The sequence below is a fragment of the Marmota flaviventris genome, chromosome Y (genome assembly GCF_047511675.1).
Source record: "Marmota flaviventris isolate mMarFla1 chromosome Y, mMarFla1.hap1, whole genome shotgun sequence".
NCBI classification, from domain to species: Eukaryota; Metazoa; Chordata; class Mammalia; order Rodentia; family Sciuridae; genus Marmota; species Marmota flaviventris.
In genome coordinates this window covers 17,865,649-17,887,138 of record NC_092519.1, presented here as the reverse complement: position 1 = coordinate 17,887,138, position 21,490 = coordinate 17,865,649, and the positions used below count along the sequence as shown (strand labels likewise).

Here is a 21,490-nt window from a genome sequence, read left to right as displayed (position 1 = left end):
GCACCGCTTCCCCCAGGACGGGCCTAGGAGCCCCTTCCTCAGGGGCGGGGGAGCAGTCACGTGGCCCAGCCTCACGGCATTTGAACCTTCCTGTCCGTCTTTGCCACGACCACTCGGATTCATGACCCGTCTGTCCTGATCGACCTCTGCACCCAGGTACTCCTCGGCACCCAGATACTCCCCTGCACTCAGATGCTCCCCTGCACCCAGATGCTCCCCTGCACCCAAGTACTCCCCTGCACCCAGATACTCCCCTGCATTCAGATGTTCTCTGTACCCAGATACTCTCCTGCATCTAGATGCTCCCTACACCCAGATGCTCCCCTGCATCCATTTATTCCCCTGCACCCAGATGCTCCCCTGCACCCAGATGCTCCCCTGCACCCAGGTACTCCCCTGTACCAGATGCTCCCCTGCACCCAGGTACTCCCCTGCACCCAGATACTCCCCTGCACTCAGATGCTTCCCTCCACCCAGATGCTCCCCTACACCCAGATACTCCCCTGCACCCAGATGCTCCCCTGCACCTAGATGCTCCCTTCACCCAGATGCTTCCCTGAACCCAGATGCTCCTCTGTACTCAGATACTCTCCTGCATCTAGATGCTGATGCTCCCTACACCCAGATGCTCCCCTGCACCCAGATGCTCCCCTGCACCCAGATGCTCCCCTGCACCCACATGTTCCCTGCACCCAGATGCTTCCCTGAACACAGATGCTCCCCTGAACCCAGATACTACTCTGCATCAAGATACTCCCCTGCACCCAGATACCCCCCATACCCAGATACTCCCCTTGCACCCAGATGCACCTCTGCACCCAGATACTACTCTGCATCCAGATACTCCCCTGCATTCTGATAATCCCCTGCACCCAGATACTCCTCTGCACACAGATACTTCCCAGTAGCCAGATGCTCCTCTTCACCCAGATAACTCTTCAGCACCCAGATGCTCCCTAACAGGAAGAACTTGTCATGAAGTGGCAAGTGTCATAAGATGAACACGGTGGAGTACACCTATCCGGTCACCTGGTAGACCAGCAGGAAGGCAGGGGCATCTGTGGCCAGGATCCTGTGGCTGTCAGGAGCCACACCCCCCACCTCCCTGTGTCACAGGAGAGGTACCTGCCGCATATCGCCAGCCCCGAGGACAATCACACTTCCAGGTTCAAAAGGCCACTTCTACCGAGTGTGTTCCCCTTTTGTTCCAAGGAAAAGGGTCGTATTTAATGGATCACCATAATGTACATAATATCTGACTTCTTATTGGAAACGTCCTCCTTTTCTAAGATTCTCTGTGCTTTATTCTGCAAATATTCACAGAACTTTTTCTACATACCAGAGGCTGTTGGTGAGCAAAGAGACGGTCCCTGTCATTCTTTCCAACAGTCAGAACTTTGGTTGCAATGACATTAAGCAGTTGCCAAGAATGTCCCACTGAGCACCTACGACCGTGAATGCCTCTGGAAGTACATTACGGGGACCCCGTTTCAGTGGGCACGTTGTCATGAATGTCTGGCTTTGTGAAGCTAAAAGGGTTCTGCAGCCTGTTCATGCCCATTGCCAAATCGTTCCACAGACACGCAGCAGATTTGCAATACCTCAAATGATTTCCTGGCGGATCCGAGAACTTTCGAATGAATTCCACCAGGGCTTTGGTGGAAAACAAGATCAAATCAACTGGCTCATATTCTCACATGTGTCTTAGGAAGGAGGTTGGGTGTACAAAAAACAATGTGCACACCGTTCCTGGAAACTGAATAAGCCCTTTGTTCATTTGTGTATGCCATCAGTTTCTTTTCTTATTGATTTGTAGGAACTCTTTACATATTAAAGAGCACCCTTGGGTTGCAACATGGATTAGCAGACATGATTTTTTTACTTTATTCTGAGTCTTTTAAATCTTTAATGGCTATTTTCTTGATCCCACTCTTTATATTTAGTGGCGAGAAGAGATTCCTATATACCAAGTGTAATTTTTTTTCCTTATAGGATAATTTCATACACCCTAAACCATTTAGTGAATTCTCCATTTTCTCCTTTACAGATTTGAAATGCAACAGACATTGGCCACTGCAAAGATTTTGCTATAATTTCTCTGCCCTCATGGATCATTTCATTGACAAAGGAGACGAAACTACATGATTTTAATTATCATAGATTTACTCTTTTAATATCTGATGGAACTAAACACATCCCATTAGTCTTTTTGAAATTTTTTTTTGTCTAGTCTTTACTCTTTAATTCATTTTGGCTCCAGAGATTGAACCCAGGGGTGCTTAACCACAAAGCCACATTCCTAGCCTTTTTAAATTTTTTTTTAAAAATTTTATTTTGAGACAGGGTCTCACTGCTTTGCCTAGCACCTCACTAAGTTGCTGAGGCTGGCCTCCAACTTGCGGTCCTCCTGCCTCAGCCTCCCGAGCCACTGGGATGACAGGCGTGCACCACTGCACCCAGCAGTGTTTAATTTTTACGTATGGGAATCACACCCCCCAGGGACCCATCTCCTCCATCGTTAATTTGCTGTGTGCGGAGCTGAGCTCTGCCAGCCTCTGATCTGAAACACGGGTGCCCCCTCATCCATGGTCTCACATTCTAAAATTTCAATCATCTGCAGTCGAGCACCACCCCAAACTACTAGATGGAAAATTCCAGAAATCAATCATTTACAAACTTTCAAACCCGAGCTAGTCTGTGTCACGTGAAGACATCCGGTCCCGTTGTTCCTGCGTGAGATTCCCCTCTTTGCCCCGTGTATCCACGCTGTATATGCTACCCTCCCGGTACTGGGTAAGGAGCCATCTTGGTTATCAGATCCGGTCTCTCAGGATCCCAATGCTGGTGTCCAGGTCACTCTGCCTTTAATGGATAATAGCTCCAATACTCCAGAGTGATTGTGCGAGCCATTTGAAGCTCAAATTCCGGTGCCCATGTCCCTTCTGGCTGAGACACAGACCCCTGTGGGTCTCGGTGCCACAACAGAGCCCATATGGTTTGCAAGAGAGACCCAAACCCGTGCTCTCTGGTTGCATGCAGAAGATCTCTTCAGAAACCCTTGGTGGCACCTGGCTATGTCCAGTATCTCCCAGGTCCCCCAGGCCCTCCCTGTGCGTGCCCAGCGTCCAGTAATATCATACTCCCTGTCTCTGCTTTCATGATGTGTCCCTCTCTCCAACTCCACACACATTAACTTGCTCTCTATAACGCATGTGGCTCCTCACAGATAAGTGTGCGGAAGTTTGTTGATTGACTCTACCAAAGTATCCAATATGGCAGACTTCAAACCTGCGCCGGCTTCTGTCGCCCTCGAATGGCTCAGGTGACAGACAGAGAGGGCCACGAGGATCCCTCGCCCCTTCTGACTGTTGGTTCTGCTGCTCACAGAGATAATTGGGGGCTGCAGGGAGAGGAGGGGATTCTTTGAAGTCCCTGGGATCCTGGATTACAGCGGCCATGCCCTGACCCTCTGTGCAGGACTTTGCATGCATCATGGGGTCCCGGTGACAGAGGGGTCTCAGCCAAGCCAAGCACAAGTGCGGGCTGCGCACTCCAGGGTGCACGAGTCCCCGTGGCTGAGCAGGTGCGCAGCGGTGGCGTCCAGGAGCCGCCGCGGATGCTGAATGATTGGCACGTGGCCCCGCCCAGGTCGCCCCAGGGCCTGCGCTGGTGCCATTGGCTGGGACAGTTCGGAGCAGCCGGCCCTGGGCGAGCGTGTGAGCACTCGTCCCCGGGCTCCGTGGAATCCGGGCTCGGGCCCAGTCGGGTGCTCCTGGCACGGGGAGCGCAGCGCGCGCGCGCGGCTGGTTTGGTGTTTCCCACTTGGACACAGCGCTCGCTGCCCGCCCAGGCGGGGACAGCGGAGTCAACAGGGCAGGGCGGGGCGGCCGGAGACCAGCTGCGACGTGGGACGGACGCTCCCGGGGACCTCAGCCAGCCATGGAGACCCGGCGGGGGCTGCCCGGCCTCGTGCTGCTCCTGTGTCTGCTGCCGCGCGCCCCAGGTGAGCACGGGGCGCCCCGCGAGCCCGGGATCCCGCAGGTCCGCGTCCTGCAGAGAGTTGACGCCAAAGTTTACTAAAGAATCGCCAAGACGCTCCGCCTCCCAGGCTCTGGGATGGGGCATCGGGTTGCGCAGGGACCTCGGGACTGTAGGGTGGAACCGCATCCAGAAGGTTCGCGGGACCCCGAGTGTCCTTCCAGGGCATGATGGACAGAGGGGATTGGGAGAGGCAGAATGGTCGGTCAGGAAGGGACGGGCTTCCTCCAGACGGGTCTACACTGGCCTTTCTTGTCTGTCCTGTTTGAAGACAGGGTGTCATTAAGACAGGAGCTGGCTGCGTATGGGCGGAGGAGATGCCCAGGGCTGGTTCTGGTGACCAAAAACCTCAGGGGGACACTTACACACTCCGATGCCACCTGTCGATCTCGCCTCCCGTGCATTTGGCCTGAGACAACAGGACTTTGAAATCCAGACTTTCTTGCTTCAGTTTGGGGGTCACGGTCCACATGTAGAAGGTCCAGAGATGGCCACCAACAATAATTGGAAGTCACTTGCTTTATCTAGCCACCGGGGTTCGTTGGAAATGGATGGGGACGTCGGCTGACTGGCCGTTGGTCAGGTGCATAAATTTCCAGGGCCTTGTTCATTTGCCCTTGAAAAGGGTCTTTCTGGTGGCCGGAAGGGTGACATGAGTTCTCCGAGTGCCTCCTGTATTCCTTCGTCCGTTTTCCGTCGACAGCACGAAATACCTGAGGCCGGGTGTTTTATTAAGAAGAGAGGGTTGTTGAGCTCCTAGGTTGGAGGATGGCAGTGTGAACAGCCTGGTCGCGGTGCTGGGGACGTCCCCAGGCTCCACGGCAGGTGGGTGGTGTATGCCTGAGGTGCATAATGCCTACTGAAACACTGATTGTGGGCTGCGAGGGTTGAGGAGGAGGCAGGGCAGTCGGTACCGGGCAGGTGTGTTTGCAGAACTGTTCTCTGCCTGAGGCTGCGGTGGTTTCCGTGCAGTGCGGTGGCTGTGGTGGGGGTCTCTGGTGACAGTCCCTGCAAAGTAGACCGTGAGCTGATTCTGCAGAGAGCCTGGGAGACCCGTGGGCTTTGAGGTGCTCAGACACTGGACAGAAATGCAGGGAGGGAGGGCGGCTGCCCAGGGGACAGTGGCCTCTCCTTGTTTGTTACTTTGTTTCTTTTTGTGTCTGCAGAGCTCAGAATCCACCCCCCCCCCTGGGTTTCCCACGTGCTGGGCAAGGGCTCCAGGGAGTTCCTCAAGGTCCAGAGACTTAGAAAGCCGTTGTGCAACCGCTTTCCGAGAAACCCAAAAAAATCCTCTTTATAGGAAAAAAAAAATTAAAAAAAAAAAATCGTGGAGAGTGCCCTGTGATCTCGGCGGCTCCGGAGGCTGAGGCAGGAGGCTCACGATTTGGAGGCCAGCCTTAGCAACTGAGCGAGGCCCTCAGCAGCTTGGGGAGACTCTGTCTGTAAATAAAATGCAAAAATAGGGCTGGGGAAGGGGCTCAGGGGTGGAGGGCCCCTGAGGTCATTCCCTGGTGCCAAAAAAAAAAAAAAAAAAAAAAAAAAACCCAACTGTCACTAGGAAAGGCAGATGTTTTGCAGATGCGGTGACAGTGGTTTGCACAACACAATAGAGGAGCCAGCTGTGTTTGCCATCAGGCGGCCTCGGTAGACTTGAATTCAATTCCGCGGCGCTTCGTGTGCAAATTCTGCTGGAATTGGTGCTGCGCCCGCCCAGGGCTTTAGAAACCCTTAAAAAAAAAAAAAAACATATATTATTATTATTTTTTTATTTTTTCCCTTCATTTCCAAGCCCCGCCCTGGGGCCTGTTTTCTCCTCTGGGTGGAACCGAGCCGCGGGGTCTGGGCTGCTGGCTGTGTGCACGGGTAACCGGCGGCGGGTGTGGACAGAGGTCGGGATCGGAGGGTCTCTGCAGGTGGCATGGTTTTGCACCAAATGCGGCCGGGGCCGGGGTCTGGTTGCAGCACGAGGCCGCGGATGTCTCAGCTGCATTCACAGCGCCCCCTGCAGGACCCGCCGCACGACTTCTCTCTGTGCGCATGCGCGGGGCCCGGGGCATCTCGTGCAAAAAATGCTGCGCTCTGCGCAGGGGCGAGTCTCCACCGGCCTTCCCCGGGGACCGGCCACCGAGGACCAGCCTGAAACCAGAGGACAGCACAGCAGGCTGCTGTCCCCGACTCCTGGGGGGTGGGGGCTGGGGGTGGGCTAGGGGTCCCAGAACACAGCAGGGTTGGATTCAGAGGCCACACAGCGCAAGTCACCAAAAAGCAAGTCAGAGACACGTTCTGAAGTCCGTGGCCTCCCGAGAGCGAGATGCCCGCGCGATGTCCACCGCCCGGGCTGGCCGCGCCCTGAGCGCCCCCCCCCCCCCCCCCCCCGTCCCGGGGACTCTTGGCTGGGCTCCCCGCCCCCATCGCAGGGCAGATTCCCGCCCATCTCGCAGGACAGGGGCTGGCGCCACGCCTGGCTTTCGGGAGGCCAAACCGGGAGGCCCGGGTGGCACCCACGCCCTCCCCGCGTGTGCGTGAGTCACGCTGCCCGGGGACACTCCTACTTGGAAAGCGATTCTCAAAACCAGGCAAAACCTCGCCCGGCCAGTTTGCCCGGCCTCCTCTGGGGCCCCTCCCGCATCCTGCCCGCAGGAGGCCATGGGATGAATAGGGAAGAGGCTCGGGAGGCCCAGGCGGGAGGATCGTGAGGTCAAAGCCAGCCTCAGCCAAAGCGAGGCCCTAAGCAACTCAGGGAGACCCTGTCCCTCAATGAAATGCAAAATAGGGCTGGGGACGGGGCTCAGGGGTCCAGTACCCCTGAGGTCAGGCCCCAATACCCCTCCCCAATAAAGAAAAGAGAAGACAGGACAGACAAGGGGTGCAGGAGGGGGGTCTCTGGAAGTCACCTCCGTGGGCCAACCGGCCCCTGCTGCGGACTGGTGATATCTGGGGACAGTCTCCAGCCCTGCCCTCCTGGCTTCTCTGATAAGACCCAGCCTCCACCCCACTGCTGTTGGGAAACAGCGTTTCAGAGAGGCCAGCCTCCACGGAGGGACGGACATAAGGCAGAGGGTTTGGCTCTGTGGGACACTGGGTGTGGCCTTGGGAGCCCCGGGGAGGGCGGTGGCTCCCTCACAGGGCACCTGAAAGGCTGGGAAGAGCCCGTGATGTGGTTGGAGCCGCTGACCTTTGCCTGTAGCAGGGCACCCCAGGGAGTGGGGAGACTTGTGGCTGGGGACACCCAGTATCCGGCTCCCGGGGTTTCCCCAGGCCCCGCCTCCGTTGGGACTTGGTGACTGGGCCCGAGTCTAAGTGCAGACTCAGCCTCTGCCCTGCCCTTCACCTCCTGGTGCCCCGGGTTTCTCACCTGGGAAATATGCATGGTAGTGATGCCAAGGTCCTGGGGCAGATGAGTGGGTGGGATTCTTGAAATGCCACCAACAGGACTGGACAGGCTGTCCCCAACCACCCACCGTCATTCCTTACACGGTCACCCTTAGGTATCCTGGAGGGTGGCTGCAGGGCCCCCTCCGATACCACGACCCACAGAGACTCGATTCCCACGTACAAAATGACTGGGGCTCAGGGGAGTCAGATCCTACAGCGTGCCGCACAGTGGGGTGATCTTGGTGCCCAGAGGGACCGGCGGGCCATGCAGGCAGGAGCACAGAGGTCCCTGCAGTTGTCATCTGTCACCTTTTGCTTCCCCATGTGACTTGTGCCCTCTCTGCTCCCAACAGCTCAGGGAGACTTTGACCTGGCGGACGCCCTGGATGACCCAGGTAAGTGCCCATGTTTTCAGTGGGGCTTGGCCTGGTCCCCGCTGGGCCAGGGCTCTGGGGTCAGCTGGCAATCCCTGGGGGCTGAGGTCTGCTTTCTCTCCAGGGAGGCCAGCCTCCTCGGGAGACCCACAGATGCCCTTCTAGAAGCCTGTCTGCAGAGGTCCACTTTGGCCATCGGTTCCTACCCTTGTCTCGCTAGATCTGAGCCTGTGGTCCAGGGGTACGCAGGGGACTTTGGTGAGGCACTGGACTCCTGAGCCCCGTCCCCAGCTTAGAAGAGGAAAAATTTATTTGGGGCTCATGGTGTCCAAGGTCCAGTCCCTGGTGGCCGACTCCATGGCTCTGGCCCAAGGGGAGCAGAACAAGATGGCGGCAGGGCCTGGAGGAGGAGAGCAGCTCAGGACAGGGCACCAGGGAGCAGAGAGAGCTCTGCTCACCAGGGACAGGACAGAGACCCCAAAGGCACAGCCCAGGGACCCCCCTCCTCCAGCCACACCCCACCTGCTGCAGTCACCACCCAGTGAGTCCAAACAAGTGGATTAATCCACTTATTAAGCTACAGCTCTCATAACTCTATCATTACACCGCTGAAACACAGGAGATTTGGGGTGTCACCTCCACCTAAACCATAGCGTCCACACAGACAGGAAGTAGATTATGGGGGGCTCTGGGAAGGAGGACTGGGCATGCTGCCCCCCGGTTCCCGTTCTCCAGCCACTTCCTACCAAGGGAATGCCAGACAGCTTTTCAGACAGAACTTCCAGTAGACACTCGGGTCCTTGGAAGGACTCTGGCCGTTGGACACCCGGGATGTGTGTCCAATCTTCTCTGCTCTGTGAAGACTGCAACCCCCTGCTGCCCCCACACGCCCACCTGCACCCACACCTAAGTCACAGAGCAACGTTGCACCTTGAGCACTCCCCACCTGATACCCGCATCCATGAATTCTGACCACCCAAGGCTCCGGATGTTCCCGTGTGCACCGTGGGGTGATCTGGGTGTCCAGAGGGACCGGCACCTCTTCTGGTACTAGTGGGCACCCAGCTCATGTTTGCAGCGTGAATCAATGAGTGGGTCAGAGGGAGTGAGGAGACGCACCATTTCGAAAGCTGAAAATATCTCTTGACTTGCTTTTCCCAATCCTATCAAGGGTGGCTTTATCTAAGCTTCACAGATGCAAACACCTGCCGTCCCAAGGCCCGCGGCTCCCGTCCTGGGTGCTGTCGTCCCTGCTGGCCATCTGTGGGCACCTACACAGCCCCTGGGCAGCTGGCGGACAGACAGCCATTCCTTATAGCTTTGCAGTTTCTCTTCATGGTTTCTTTTGAACGAGGACGTGGACGCCCTTTCTCCGAGCAGCCGATAAATCTTGGCGGCTCACGGAATCTGTCTTCTCTCTTTGTTCGCAGAACCTACCCCGAAGCCAAGCTCAGGTGAGTGGCCGCTCCGGGCATCACGGGGGGCCGCACCCTGGGCTGGAGGCTTTGGCAGCGATGGGTGTGGACGCTTTGTAGGGCTGTTGTAGGGTGTCGGGGGGAGGGACGGGGGGCCGGTCAGTGGACGTTACAAGCAAATGCAGGTCACCGGGCAAATGCAAATCAAAGAAGCCACCGTGAGAAGGTCCATCGTATTCACTAGGAGGGTTAGGCTTTTAGAAATAGATAACGTCAGGTTTTGATAACACAGCAAGCCGTGTTTGTAGAAGCACGATTCGGTAAAGCCAAAAGGTGGGCATGGGGCCCATCAAACGATGGATGGATGCACACGATGTGGTCCGTCCACGCTGTGGAATATGACTAGGCCATGAAAAAGGAACAAGGCGGCCCATGTACCCTGGAATATTACCGAGCCATGAAAAGGGATGAAGCCCCGACACCAGCTACAACATGAACATCAGTCTCTCGGTGACAAAGGCCAGACCCCAAAGGGCACAGAGCCCAGGATCCTGTTTATATAAAGTGGCCAGAACCGAGAAATCCAAAGAGATGGGAAGTGGGTGACTGGTGGCCAGGGGCCGGCCCAGGGGCGCACACCTGTCATCCCAGCGGCTCAGGAGGCTGAGGCAGGAGGATCACGGGTTCAAAGCCAGCCTCAGCCAGAGCGAGGCCCTAAGCAGCTCAGGGAGACCCTGTCTCTCAATAAAATGCAAAACAGGGCTGGGGACGGGGCTCAGGGGTCGAGTGTCCCTGGGTTCAGTCCCTGGTGCCGCCCACCCAACCCTCCAAAAAAGGGTCACCATTGCCCGCCCTGCAGTTCCTGAGCCGACCACTGGGGGCGGTAGTGAGCTGCTCAGGTCGGTCTCAATGACAACTCGCGGATGCAACGCGTTCTGTTTGGCGCGCTTTGGGGACCCGGGGCTGGTTCCCGCCCTGGGGGCAGTGCGTGTCCTGGTCCATCCAGCTCCTGGGCAGCTCAGAGTACCAGTCAAAAGGACAATGCCAAATAATCCTGGGGGCCGCTGGGTAAGTCAGCCAGCGACAGTTGGGGACACCTGCCTTGGGCCCCAGAGGGCGTATTTCGAGGACCAAAATGATGTAGGGGACTGACCAAGGAGGCCTTTAGGAAAATGGCCATGCGTGGGTTTAGGGTGATGTGAGGCATGGAGGGGCCCCAGGCTTGCGATAAGTGACAGGTGTCCATGTGGAGTTGGTCACCGTTGAAATGCAGAGGGACCCGGGTGCGGGGCGCACGCCTGTCCTTCAAGCCACTGGGGAGGCCGAGGCAGGAGGATGGCGAATTCAGAGCCAGCCTCAGCCACTTAGTGAGGCCGTAAGCAGCTCAGGGAGACTCAGGAAGGGGCTGGTCAGGTAGGAGCAGGTGGGTACCCAGGGCCAGGGATGGGGTCCCCCAGGAGCGTTTCACAGAGTCTACATCCACTATGAGTCTACACCTCTGTAAGGTGGTCATGTCACCTCTGAACCTTCCTGCTTGGTCTCACCCGTGACCTTTGGGGACGCCACCTGTCTAGACGGTAGCAGGACGTGCACAACAACTGTATAAAGAAATATGGAAACAGAGGGCGAGTGGCACCCGAACTTGGAGCCCGGGACAGGGCGCCCTAAACAGGACTCGGTGGCTCTTGGGCGGGGCTTGGAGCTCCGTGGGGCGGCACCTGCCGGGCGCCAGGCCCATCCTGGGGAGCCACTCGTGGGGCGTTTTGCAACCAGGGACGGAAATGACCTGATGGAGGGTGACAGTTATGATCATTATTTTTAAATGATAAAATACTTAGCGACATGTCAGTCAAAGGCAGACGTCGGGGACCTGGCGTGGGGTTCCCCGTCACCAAAACCACCACAGTCCCCCGCCCGGAGCTCCGTGTGGGACGTCCCGGCTGCGGGGACATCGTGGTGGGTGCCACACGGGCCGCGGCCGCGCTCTGGGAAGACAGGACCCGGTCGGTGTGGTTTGGATACGAGGGTCTCCCGGAAGCTCATGGGGACCCCTGCAAAAGTGCTCAGAGGTCAGACCATTAGATGAGGACAGGTGTGACCTAGAAGTGGATTAATCCACTTGGATGGACTCACTGGGTGGTGACTGCAGCAGGTGGGGTGCGGCTGGAGGAGGGGGACCCTGGGCTGAGCTCCATCTCAGAAGCACATAAAAAATAAAAATTAAAATTAAATAAATTCACGGAGGACAGAGAAGGAGAGCGGTGTGGACACCCGGGAAGGGACTTTGAGTGGACTGTGTCTGGGGACTTGGGAACCGTCCTCGTCGCATAGAAAACAGGGCAAGAGACCAGGAAGCAGGGTCAGGGCCGGGCAATGGGCTGGTCCTGAGTTGCTTAGAGCCTCGCTAAATTGTTGAGGCTGGCCTCCAACGTGCCATCCTCCTGCCTCAGCCTCCTGTGCCGCTGGGAAGACAGACGTGGGCCATGGCACCCAGCCTGAGGTGAGTGTCCCGCAGAAGGGTCATGGAAGGATTTGGGGGGTCTTCTAAGCCTGCACCCTTGTTCCCACAGATATCTACCCCAAGCCCAGGCCCCCTCACGGCCCCCAGCCTGCAAACCCGGACAGCGGAGGCAGTAAGTTCCCTCGAGCCAGCCTCGGCCCCAGGAGGCTCCCAACCCAGGAGCTTGGGGAAGACAAAATTCAAGGGACACTTTTTGTTCTTGTCCCTGACACTGAACGGGAGGGACCGCGGGTCCTTTCCCTAACACCGGGGGCCGGTTCTTCTTCTTCCCAGCTCTGACCACTTGCCCCGGGGCTTTCCCTGCGCAGGACCTGTCAGAGCCACGGGGTCTGGACGCTGGCCCTTCCCCTCCCCGAGTGACTCACCAACCCGAGGGCCTGGCCCAGGTCCCAGCTCGGGCAGGGCCCTGTGTGACTCAGAGCTGCATGTTCCCATTCCTGCCTCCGCGCACAGGAAGGCGGCTCCCTGGCTCCGGTTCCGGGGTTTGAATGTAGCGTGCAGAGCTGGACGGTTAATTTGCAGCCCCCCCCTGTGGCCGGTATCCAAGAGGGTGTGTCCAGAGCATCCCCAATGTAGGCAGTGCTGCCTGCAATGTCACTCCAGTGGTGACTGACAATCCAGAGGTCCTTTACCCCACAGCCACAGAGGCATCAGGCAGAGAGATTCCCGCCGAAAGAACACCCCATGCAAAGGTCCTGGGGCCGGCAGCTGGTGGTGTGCAAAGGTCCTGGGGTGGGCACACGCTCGGGGTGAGCGTGTCACGCTTTCCCTGAAATCCCCGCGCTCTCTTCCTGCAGATATCTACCCAAGGCCGAAACCCCAGCCTCGCCCACAGCCTGGGAGCTCCGATAACAGCGGAGGAGGTAAGGACCTTGAGTCCCCGTTCCGATTCCGGAGGTGACTGATCCGGGAGCACTTGAAACTCCATACGCAGCGCTCCTCGGTGAATTCCCCTCTGGAACAGTTTCACAGCGGGCTACATGGGTTGCTGGCCAGCGCCCGGGGATTGCATGACATATAGGTCCGTCTGGCTTTGCCCGTGTCACGTGCTGACATATAGTGGCTTTATCGTGAGGGAGGTCATTTTGGACCTGAAAGAGGAGGAGGTTCTTGGGCCGTGGGGAGCAGGGGCTGAGGCTGGAGACCCCTCCAGGGCCGAGGTGAGGGTCAGGGGGCTGCATTGGCCATTGGAGGCCCCGCCAACCAGGGGCGGGAGGAGATAGGGTGGCGCCTGGGCAGGGAAGGGGCACAGCATCCTGATGGGAGACTCTGAGCAGGACGTGCCCCAGGACCCTTGCACGGGCCCTCCCAGGTGACAGCAAGGCAGGCCCCTCTGTTTGCAGAGCGCAGTTCCTGAAGGCTGGTGGCCAGTGTCCCCGTCTGCCCACAGGACACCCAGCCGACGTGTCTGTGGGGTCCCTGGGTGTCCTGGACCTGCACAGGGCTTGTCCCCGACACAGGCTCCCGACCTGTGGGTCCGGCAGGGGTGTGTGGGCGGGACGTGAGCCTCACGCTGTGCCTCTGCCCCACAGGGTACCATCACAACGACGATGATGGACGCTACCCGCCCAGGCCCAGGCCGCCCGCAGGTACGTAGGTGCAGAGCTGCTTTGAGCCTCAGGTGTGTCCAGAGAGGGTGGGTGTGGACAGACCCCATGAGGACGGAGGTCACACCTGCAGGACACAAACAGGGTCTGTCCATCCCTGCATCGGGGGCTTGTGCACCGACCCACCTCTCAAGACCTGTGCTCACTCAGGGCACCAAGGTGCATCCCTGGGACTCGGGAGGCAGAGGCAGGAGGACCGCAAGTTGGAGGCCAGCCTCGGCAACTTAGCAAAGCTCTAAGAGACCCAGCGAGACCCGGTGTCAAAACAAAAACTCAAAAGGGCCGTGGGTGTGGCTCAGAGGTTAAGCTCCCCTGGGTGCAGTGCCCAGGACGGAAGGAAAAGAAAATCATGGTCATTTTCAGGTAAAATGACCTACCTGTGGCTATACAGAAGGGGGTTAATAGACCTTCATGTGTATACAAATGGATAGAACTTTGTGCATATGGACCATCTTTCTATATAGGTCTATGAATCTTTCTGCATTCAGCATGTGCAGAGCTGCCCCTAAACACACATATATCGTGTCTGTGTGTACATTTTATGTGTCTATTATATGTTCATGCATATTCACATCATATTTGCATATAATATCCATATGCAAATATATGCCTGATATTTGCACATATTATTTATATGTAAATATATGCACGATATTTGCATATAATGTTTATATGTAAATATATGCATGGTGTTTGCATATATTTATATGCACATATATGTATGATATTTATATGCAAATATATGCATGGTATTTGCATAGACATTCATACGTATATATGCGTGGTATTTACATATGATAATTATATGCAAATGTATGCCTGTCTGACCCTGCAGGTACCTTTTTCTGTGAATTTGCATGAATGTCTGTATGGCCCTATACAAAGCATGTCTACCCTCAGGTATGCACCTTTCTAACACGTATGCACACATTTATATGTTTGTACCCTTTAATGTCACATGCTTATATCTCTTGATGTGACTTTAGGTATCCACAGATATCTTTATGCAAAGATCTACATTTTTCCACGTGTGTACCCACATATGCGTATATCTAAAGAGGTATGAAGACATTACATATATATAGGATTTTTTTTTGTACTAGGGATGGAATCCCTAAGGGACAATGTATTGCCGCACCCCCAGCCCCTTTCTACATTTTATTTAGAGACAGGGTCTCGTTCAGTTGCTCAGGGCCTCGCTAAATGGCTGAGGCTGGCTTTGAACTCACCAGCCTCCTGCCTCAGCCTTCTGAGCCGCGGGCATGACAGGCGGGTGCCACCGCGCCTGGCCAGAAATAGATCTTTCTGTAGGTCTCTATGTGAACTTCTAATGCAAATTCTCTGCGTTTGGAAGGGGACGGTCCACACAGACCCATGCACCAAAAAAAATAAAAAATAAAAAAATAAATAAAAAATAAAAAAATAAATAAAAAATAAAAAAATAATAATAATAATAATGAGAGCGTTCACGATCGGGATCCTCGGAGGGGCTGTACTTCCGAAGCGGGTCATTCTGGCCCGGGGCTGCCGGTCCCTCAGAAGTCTCTCTGCAGTAGCAGCATGCACCCATAGTGATTCAATGTGGCAGATCCGGTCGTGTGAAGCCAAGGAGTCTCCACAGCTGGTCCTGGTGTGAGATTTATCACGTGGACGACGTCACTTTGGCGGGATCACCTTGGCCATCCTACCCGTCGGTCACCACTGCCCGTGAGACAGGCTCGGCCTGCTGACCCTAAGTCCCTCCTTCTCTGTCTGACAGGAGGAGGTGGCAGCGGTGGATATAGCGGTGGATCTGGTGGCTACGGACACACAGACGGTGCGTCCCGTGGGCTCTGGGTGGCGCTGGGCAGCGGGGACCCAGGTGCTGGAATTTCTGGTTCCCCTTGGGTTCCGCCTGGGCCTGGTATCTGGGGTCCTCTGTCAGCTGGGCCGCCTTGGCTGGGGTCAGGGCCTCTGAGCATCTGTCTGTGCTGGGAGGACCCCGTCTGTCCCCCGGGAGCCCAGGCTCTGCACCCACAGCTCTGTTTAATGGGGAGCGAGACTCTGATGCAGCGTCACCCGAAGGAGCCCACGCGGTGACATGGGAATTCCTTGGGTGGTTGGCCTCCAACTCGTGATCCTCCTGCCTCAGCCTCCCGAGCCGCTGGGATGACAGGCATGCACCTGGCCCGAGCTCAGTTCTTGTAACTCTGGTCCCAGGAGACTGGGAAGCTTGGGGCGTGAGAGAGACGCGGTATTTGGGAGTCTGCAGTTGGAGCTCTGCTTGCTAACGTCACTCTCCACCCAATGGAAGGCCCAAAGCAGACTTCATATGTCAATAGCCTGTGGCATTTCACTAATGCAAAAGGTGGGCCGTGTTATCAGTGGACGTTGGCACAACCCTGCAGGCTCCTCCCGAGGCCTCTCTCTCCCCTGGGCTGGCAGCCGCCGTCTTCTCCCTGTGTCCTCCCGGGGCGTCCCTCTGTGTGTGTCTGTGTCCTCATATCCTCTTCTACGAGGACCCCAGTCCTGCTGGGTCAGGGCCACCCTGGGGACCTCAGTGCACCTCCATCCCCTCTGCAAAGACCCGTCTCCACACACAGCACGTCCCAAGGTCCTGGGGCCAGGGCTGCATCATAAAATTTATGCTGGGACCTGGTGTGGGAACAGGGTCTCTGCAGAGGTCGTTAGTGCAGGGTCCCGAGATGGGCTCCTCCTGGGTCAGGGGACCCTCATGCAATGGCCGAGTCCTCCCAAGAGACAGAGGAGGGGACACAGGCACAGAGGAGGAGCCCCGTGGAGACGGAGGCAGAGACGGCAGTGAGGGGCCACCAGCCCAGGGCCACCTGGAGCCCAGGAGCTGGACAGGCAGAAGGAGCCCCCTGGAGCCCTGGAGGGAGCTCAGCCTGGGAGCCTGGTCCAGCCTCTGCCCTAGGGGCTGCAGGAGCTGTGAGCTCTGGCGCTGTCCTGCCCGTGTGTGTCCTAACCTGGCCGGGAGCCTTGGGGACTGGCCCTGTGTCTGGTCCAGTGGTCTTTGGAGCCTCACAGGGAACAGGCCCGGGAGCCGCCTGGACGGGGCCTCCGCTGCTGGTCACTTACGGGGTCCTGGCTGGGTCACTCCTCACCGCTGGGCGGGGCTGCCTGTGTCCTCCGGAAGAGGGAGAGGGTCGCAGGCCCTGGAGGCCCCGGGTGCCCGGGAGCCAGTCCCTGGGGGGCTTGGGCAGGGCTGGGCTCGGGTGTGGGGCCTGCGCCCTGCGGGTCCCGGGGTCCAGTCCCGCCTCTCACGGGTCTTTCTGTCCTGCAGGCAGAGGGGGTTACAGACCCAAACCTCGTTATGGAAATCCCTATGGTAAAGGAAGGGACGCGCTGGGCGACGCTGTCCTCGCGCCCCACTAACCCTCGGCCTGGCGTGGGAGGGGGCCCGCCTGTCCCCCCGCGGGGCCACTAACGTACCCAGGTCTGCGATCCCTGTGCTCACGCACCTTGATGCTCGGGAGCTGTTTTGCACGCAGCCTTAACATCTTGAGGGGAGCTGCGGCCCTCGGGTGCACGTGTGTGGGCACCTGTGAGCACGCTTTGCGCTCACACGCGTGTGTTTGGGCACGCACACGTGCTCGTGCAGAATGTGCATGATTGCGTGCGTGCACGCAGGTGCGTGTGCATGCACTGTGTTCTAGTGCTCGGTGTGCACGTGAATTGCACACGTGTGTTCTTGCGTACGCGTGTGTGTTTGACCGTGGAGCTGAGGGGTGCGCACGTGTGCAGTCGTCTGTACTATGGTGCGTGCGTGTAGGTGTGTGAGCGCGCGTGCCTGCGTGTGTTTTCTGTGCACACGGAGGTGTGTGGATCCACACTTCTGCACACGCTTGACCGAGTGTGTCAGTGCTGTTCTGCCCTCGGAGGTGCAGCGGGCACGGATGTGTGCGCCTGTGTGTGGACGGGCACACGCGTTGCTGTGTGTCTGCGTGTGCCACGTGCCGTGGTGGGTGTGCGTGCACACTGGTGTAGCTCGCTGCGTGTGTGTGCCTGCGCTGTGTGTCGCACACCCGAGCGCCCCTGCCCACCCCGAAGTCCCTGCGCCTGCCCTCGGCCGGGCCACCTCGCCCCCGTGGCCCGTGCGCTCCGCTTCCGAGCGCGATGCAAACCCTCCGCAGCCCCGCGCCTGCGCCCTGAGCCTCTCAGACGTGCGAGGGCGGAGCTAAGCACGTGACCGTGTCCTGTTCTGTTTGCAGGTGGAGACGGACAGTCCACCTATGGCAACCCACAAGGTGAGCCAGCCACGTCTCATCGGACGCGGGTGGGCGGCTGCGGTATAGACAGGCGCTGCGCCCACCCCGGTGGCCGTCCCCTCGTCCCCCCCGACTGCACTTTTCACGTGTCCTGTCCACAGGCTGCGCCACCCACGGGCATTCACAGGAAGCAGACGTGGGGACAGCCAGGGACTGAGGCGCCTTACAGCCCGGGCTTGGCCTGAGGGTCCTCATGGCGCCTGTGCAGGGGACACTCACTCAGCACCCGGGACAGACAGCAGCGGGCTGGGGGGGGGGGTGTCGTTCTGCTCAGTTAAGCCCTCAAAACCCCCATCGGCCATCTCAGGGCAAAGGACAGAGGACGCTGCGCTCAAAAGGCCAACTAGCAGGGGGACAGGGTCCCCGCCCTCCCAAGGACCTGGTTCCAACCCGCTTGAGCGCAGACGGAGGATGATCGCGACCGTGCTCCCAACCCCGAGGCTGTCCTGTCCACTACGGGAGAGGACAGCGGGACCGGGCATGCCCAGCGGTCACAGTGTCGGCGTGGCCATATCTTAGGTGGACTGGGAAGCAGGTGCCCGGGTTTGGCATCTCAGGAGAACCCCTTGATTCCTTATCATAGCCCCGCTGTCTCGGCCATCTCTGTCCCCTGACCCTGGGAATCGGGTGTGGAGTTCTGGGTGAGGACACCTCGTGTCCCCCTAAATCACAGAGAGCCGAGAACGGCAGAGAAGGCCCTGCAGCCCAGGCTGACCCACCATTAGGTGCCGCCCCTGGGATCCTGTGACTCATGGGAAAGAGGGAGTCTACACGGGGTGGGTGGGGGCCACTTGGTAGAAATGACGCCCCCAATGACGTCTAAGGGGCGCAGAGAGGAAAGCGGTGAGTATCAGTCAGCTGCGCTGCGTAACAAAAGAACCCCCCCAACTGTTTGCTACCCTCGCGGTATTTGATGATGGTGGTTTAAGGCCCACCTGGCCTCCCTGCTCCGAGGTGCTCGGATGGAGGCGGTTGGCCCTCTTGGTTGAAGGGCCGAGTCTCCCCGTAGACCTGGGGCTTCAGCTGAGGCCGCCCCTCTCTGCCTTCGCTGGGATCTCACATCCCTGCAGGGTGAGGCTCGTTCCCTTGGTGGCCAGCAGGGCAGGGCGCCCGAGAGAGAGAGAAGCCACACCCAGCTGAGACCAGCCCAGCCTCCCTTCTGCCAAAGCCCAGCCTCCGGGGAGGCCCACCCAGAGCCCGCCCCCAGAGGAGGAATGCAGCCCAGCCGCCCTGCACAGGGGTGTGGACCTGGGCAGGCGAAGGAGGGAGGCCGGTCCCCCTGGGGAGGCCTGAGAGGCAAGGTAAACAGATTGCGAGGTGACAGTCTTCCCGCCAACACGGTGGCCTCGTCACGGGACATCCATGTCCGTCACCTCCTGCACCCAGACCTGGGCTGGGCGGCTGGAGCCTGTCTGCAGGGACATCGCTGGTGACTCCAAATGCAAACTAAGCTTCCTCCTCTTCTCATTGATCAATCTATTGATCAATCAATCTATCAATCAATCAGTCAATCAGTATATGAACCTACCTACCGATCTACACAGGGATAAGTGTAGATAAATATAAAAACAGTGACATAGTGACATATACGCACCTTTTCTCTTCATAAATACACATACATACGGCTGTGTATGTATACAGAGGTCCCCAACCTCTGTTCTCTGTGCGTGGACACTTTGTAGGAAGGGAGGGTGTTTATGTTTCAGGGCACCAGAGAATCAGCCTGGTTTTGGAAACAACTCTTAGCAGGAATGTTCTAGTTTAAAAAAAAAAAAAAAAAACTATACACACAGCCGGGCACCGAGATGCACGCCTGCCATCCCAGCAGCTCGGGAGGCTGAGGCAGGAGGATGGCGAGTTCAAAGCCAGCCTCCGCCAAAGCGAGGCCCTAAGCAGCTCAGGGAGACCCTGTCTCTCAATAAAATGCAAAATAGGGCTGGGGACGGGGCTCAGGGGTCGAGTGTCCCTGGTACCCAAAATAAAACAAAATAAAACCCTATATACACACACACATGCACACTTATAGATGCACACATAAGTATGTATGTAAATGCATTTAATAGTTATGTTTGTATACATGCAAACACATCCATCCATGTGTGTGTCTATGCATGTATGGGAGTAATTATAGATATAATACATAACGATACATTATATATATTATATCACATAATCACATATACATCACATATCTGATATGATAATGAAATATACATCTCAGATACTATATATATATAATATAATATAATATAATATATTGTATATATGTATAACTATAATATACATCTCATATAATTATGATATATAATTATCTACATAATTATGTAGACTTGATATATTTTACATATTATTTAATATAATTATGTGATTGTTATATATTATACAATCACATTTTATATGTTGCATATTACAATAGGATATGTATCGCATGTGATTATATAAGCTATATAATCACGTGTATTGTACGACATACATTATTTATGCAGAATGTGCATTATGTATATTGCATATTAGATTTTACATGGTCAATTATCACATGTCACACACATAATTCACATATAATTAAATGCTTCTGTTATGCGACACTTTTCTGCCCTGTCCCCCCATGTCTGTGGATTCTACGGCCACAGATTGAGCCCACCAAGCACGGATTGAAAATTGTCCTTTAGCTGGGTCATCAGCTTCCAGCCACCCTAAGTCACCTAGAGGTGGTTTCAAGTGCCCCGGAGGACAGGGGTCCGTTCTGAGCATCCGGGGCTTCGGCAGCCCCGACAGCATGCTGAGGCACAGCCCTGCGGCTGAACCCGAGCCCGTCCATCAAGGGCTGCAGACCCCGGAGCGGACCGTGCAGATCGCGGCCCTGGGTGTCTGTCCCCTGAAGGACGCGGTTCACCAGGCGGCTCCCGGCCAGCGTCCAGGCGCCTCTCCAGGCCCTTCTCCGACCTGCCCTTTTTAGCCGCGACCTGCTCACCAATTTTTTGTCTCAGGCAGACTTTCTTTGTCCACCCTGCAGGCAACACGGTGGCCAGAATCGTGTCCCCGATCGTGTCTGTGGTGGTGGTGGCCTTGGTGGGGGCCGGGGTCAGCTACTTCAAGTCCAACCAGAGGAGAAATTGTTTTCGGGCCAGTGGTAAGTTCCTTCTCTTGTCCCTCTCGTGGTACGGGCTGCTTTAAGCCAGCCAGCAAATGCTTGCTGGTGGCTGCTTTTTACAAACTGCAGGGGCTTAGCCCCTGGGGACCGAGGGAGCCATAGACACTCTCCAACGACAGAACCCAGAACCGGGGGTGGGCCGCTGATGGCGAAGGACCAGTCACATTTTTCACTGGCGTCTCTGGGGTCTGGACGGGAGACCACCCACGTGGAGGTCTGCCCGGGCCTCCGCGGGCGGCCTCCCTCCGGGAGTTTGTGAGGGTCTCCAAAACCTGGCCTCGCGCGCCCTCTGCTGGCCGAGACGCGGTACTGACAGTCCCTGAGCCACTCAGGGAGCCCCTGTCTCTCAATAAAACACAAAATAGGGCTGGGGACAGGGGCTCAGGGGGTCTGAGTGCCCTTGGGTTCAGTCCCCCCTGGTACTAGGAAAAAAGAAGAAAATTACCCTCCGCACTTCGGATCTGATGAGGCCGCATTAAAAAAAAAAAAGAGGCTCACACAAATATTAGTTTTAACTCAAAAAGCAAAGCTTTCGCTGAAATCCCCCGAAATGCATTAGGGATGATGGATGCAGCTTCTCCCCCGGCCCCGACCTGAGACGTCTTCCTTTGGCCCCTTCCCTTCCAGATCCAGAGACGGTGTGAAGGGGGCCAGATCCTCCCGAGGTCCTCAGAAGGACCCCAGGACACCGGGGACCGTCCCGCGGAAAGGCTCCTTTTATATTTCAGTGCATTCCCACCT

General features: G+C 56.8%; 1 protein-coding gene across 2 annotated transcripts; it reads left to right on the top strand.

Moving 5' to 3' along the window:
- Positions 1-3,729: 3,729 nt before the first annotated feature.
- LOC114106907 (glycoprotein Xg) lies at positions 3,730-21,490 on the top strand. 2 transcript variants are annotated; one of them, XM_027954098.2, is made up of 11 exons: positions 3,730-4,003; positions 7,767-7,808; positions 9,218-9,241; positions 11,773-11,835; positions 12,521-12,586; positions 13,256-13,312; positions 15,090-15,146; positions 16,614-16,658; positions 17,542-17,577; positions 20,612-20,728; positions 21,377-21,490. In XM_027954098.2, exons 1-11 carry the CDS (start codon positions 3,940-3,942, stop codon positions 21,391-21,393), a joined length of 588 nt encoding a protein of 195 aa, XP_027809899.2. In that variant the 5' UTR covers positions 3,730-3,939; the 3' UTR covers positions 21,394-21,490. The 2 variants fall into 2 exon arrangements, with proteins under 2 accessions (XP_027809899.2, XP_027809900.2); XM_027954099.2 differs by lacking the exon at positions 16,614-16,658.

Excerpts from the sequence above, each read along its gene's own strand:
- LOC114106907 (XM_027954098.2), top strand. The coding sequence starts at position 3,940 with ATGGAGACCCGGCGGGGGCTGCCCGGCCTCGTGCTGCTCCTGTGTCTG. Across the intron at positions 13,313-15,089 it reads CAGGCCCAGGCCGCCCGCAG|GAGGAGGTGGCAGCGGTGGA; the intron begins GTACGTAGGTGC and ends TCTGTCTGACAG. Across the intron at positions 17,578-20,611 it reads CACCTATGGCAACCCACAAG|GCAACACGGTGGCCAGAATC; the intron begins GTGAGCCAGCCA and ends TCCACCCTGCAG.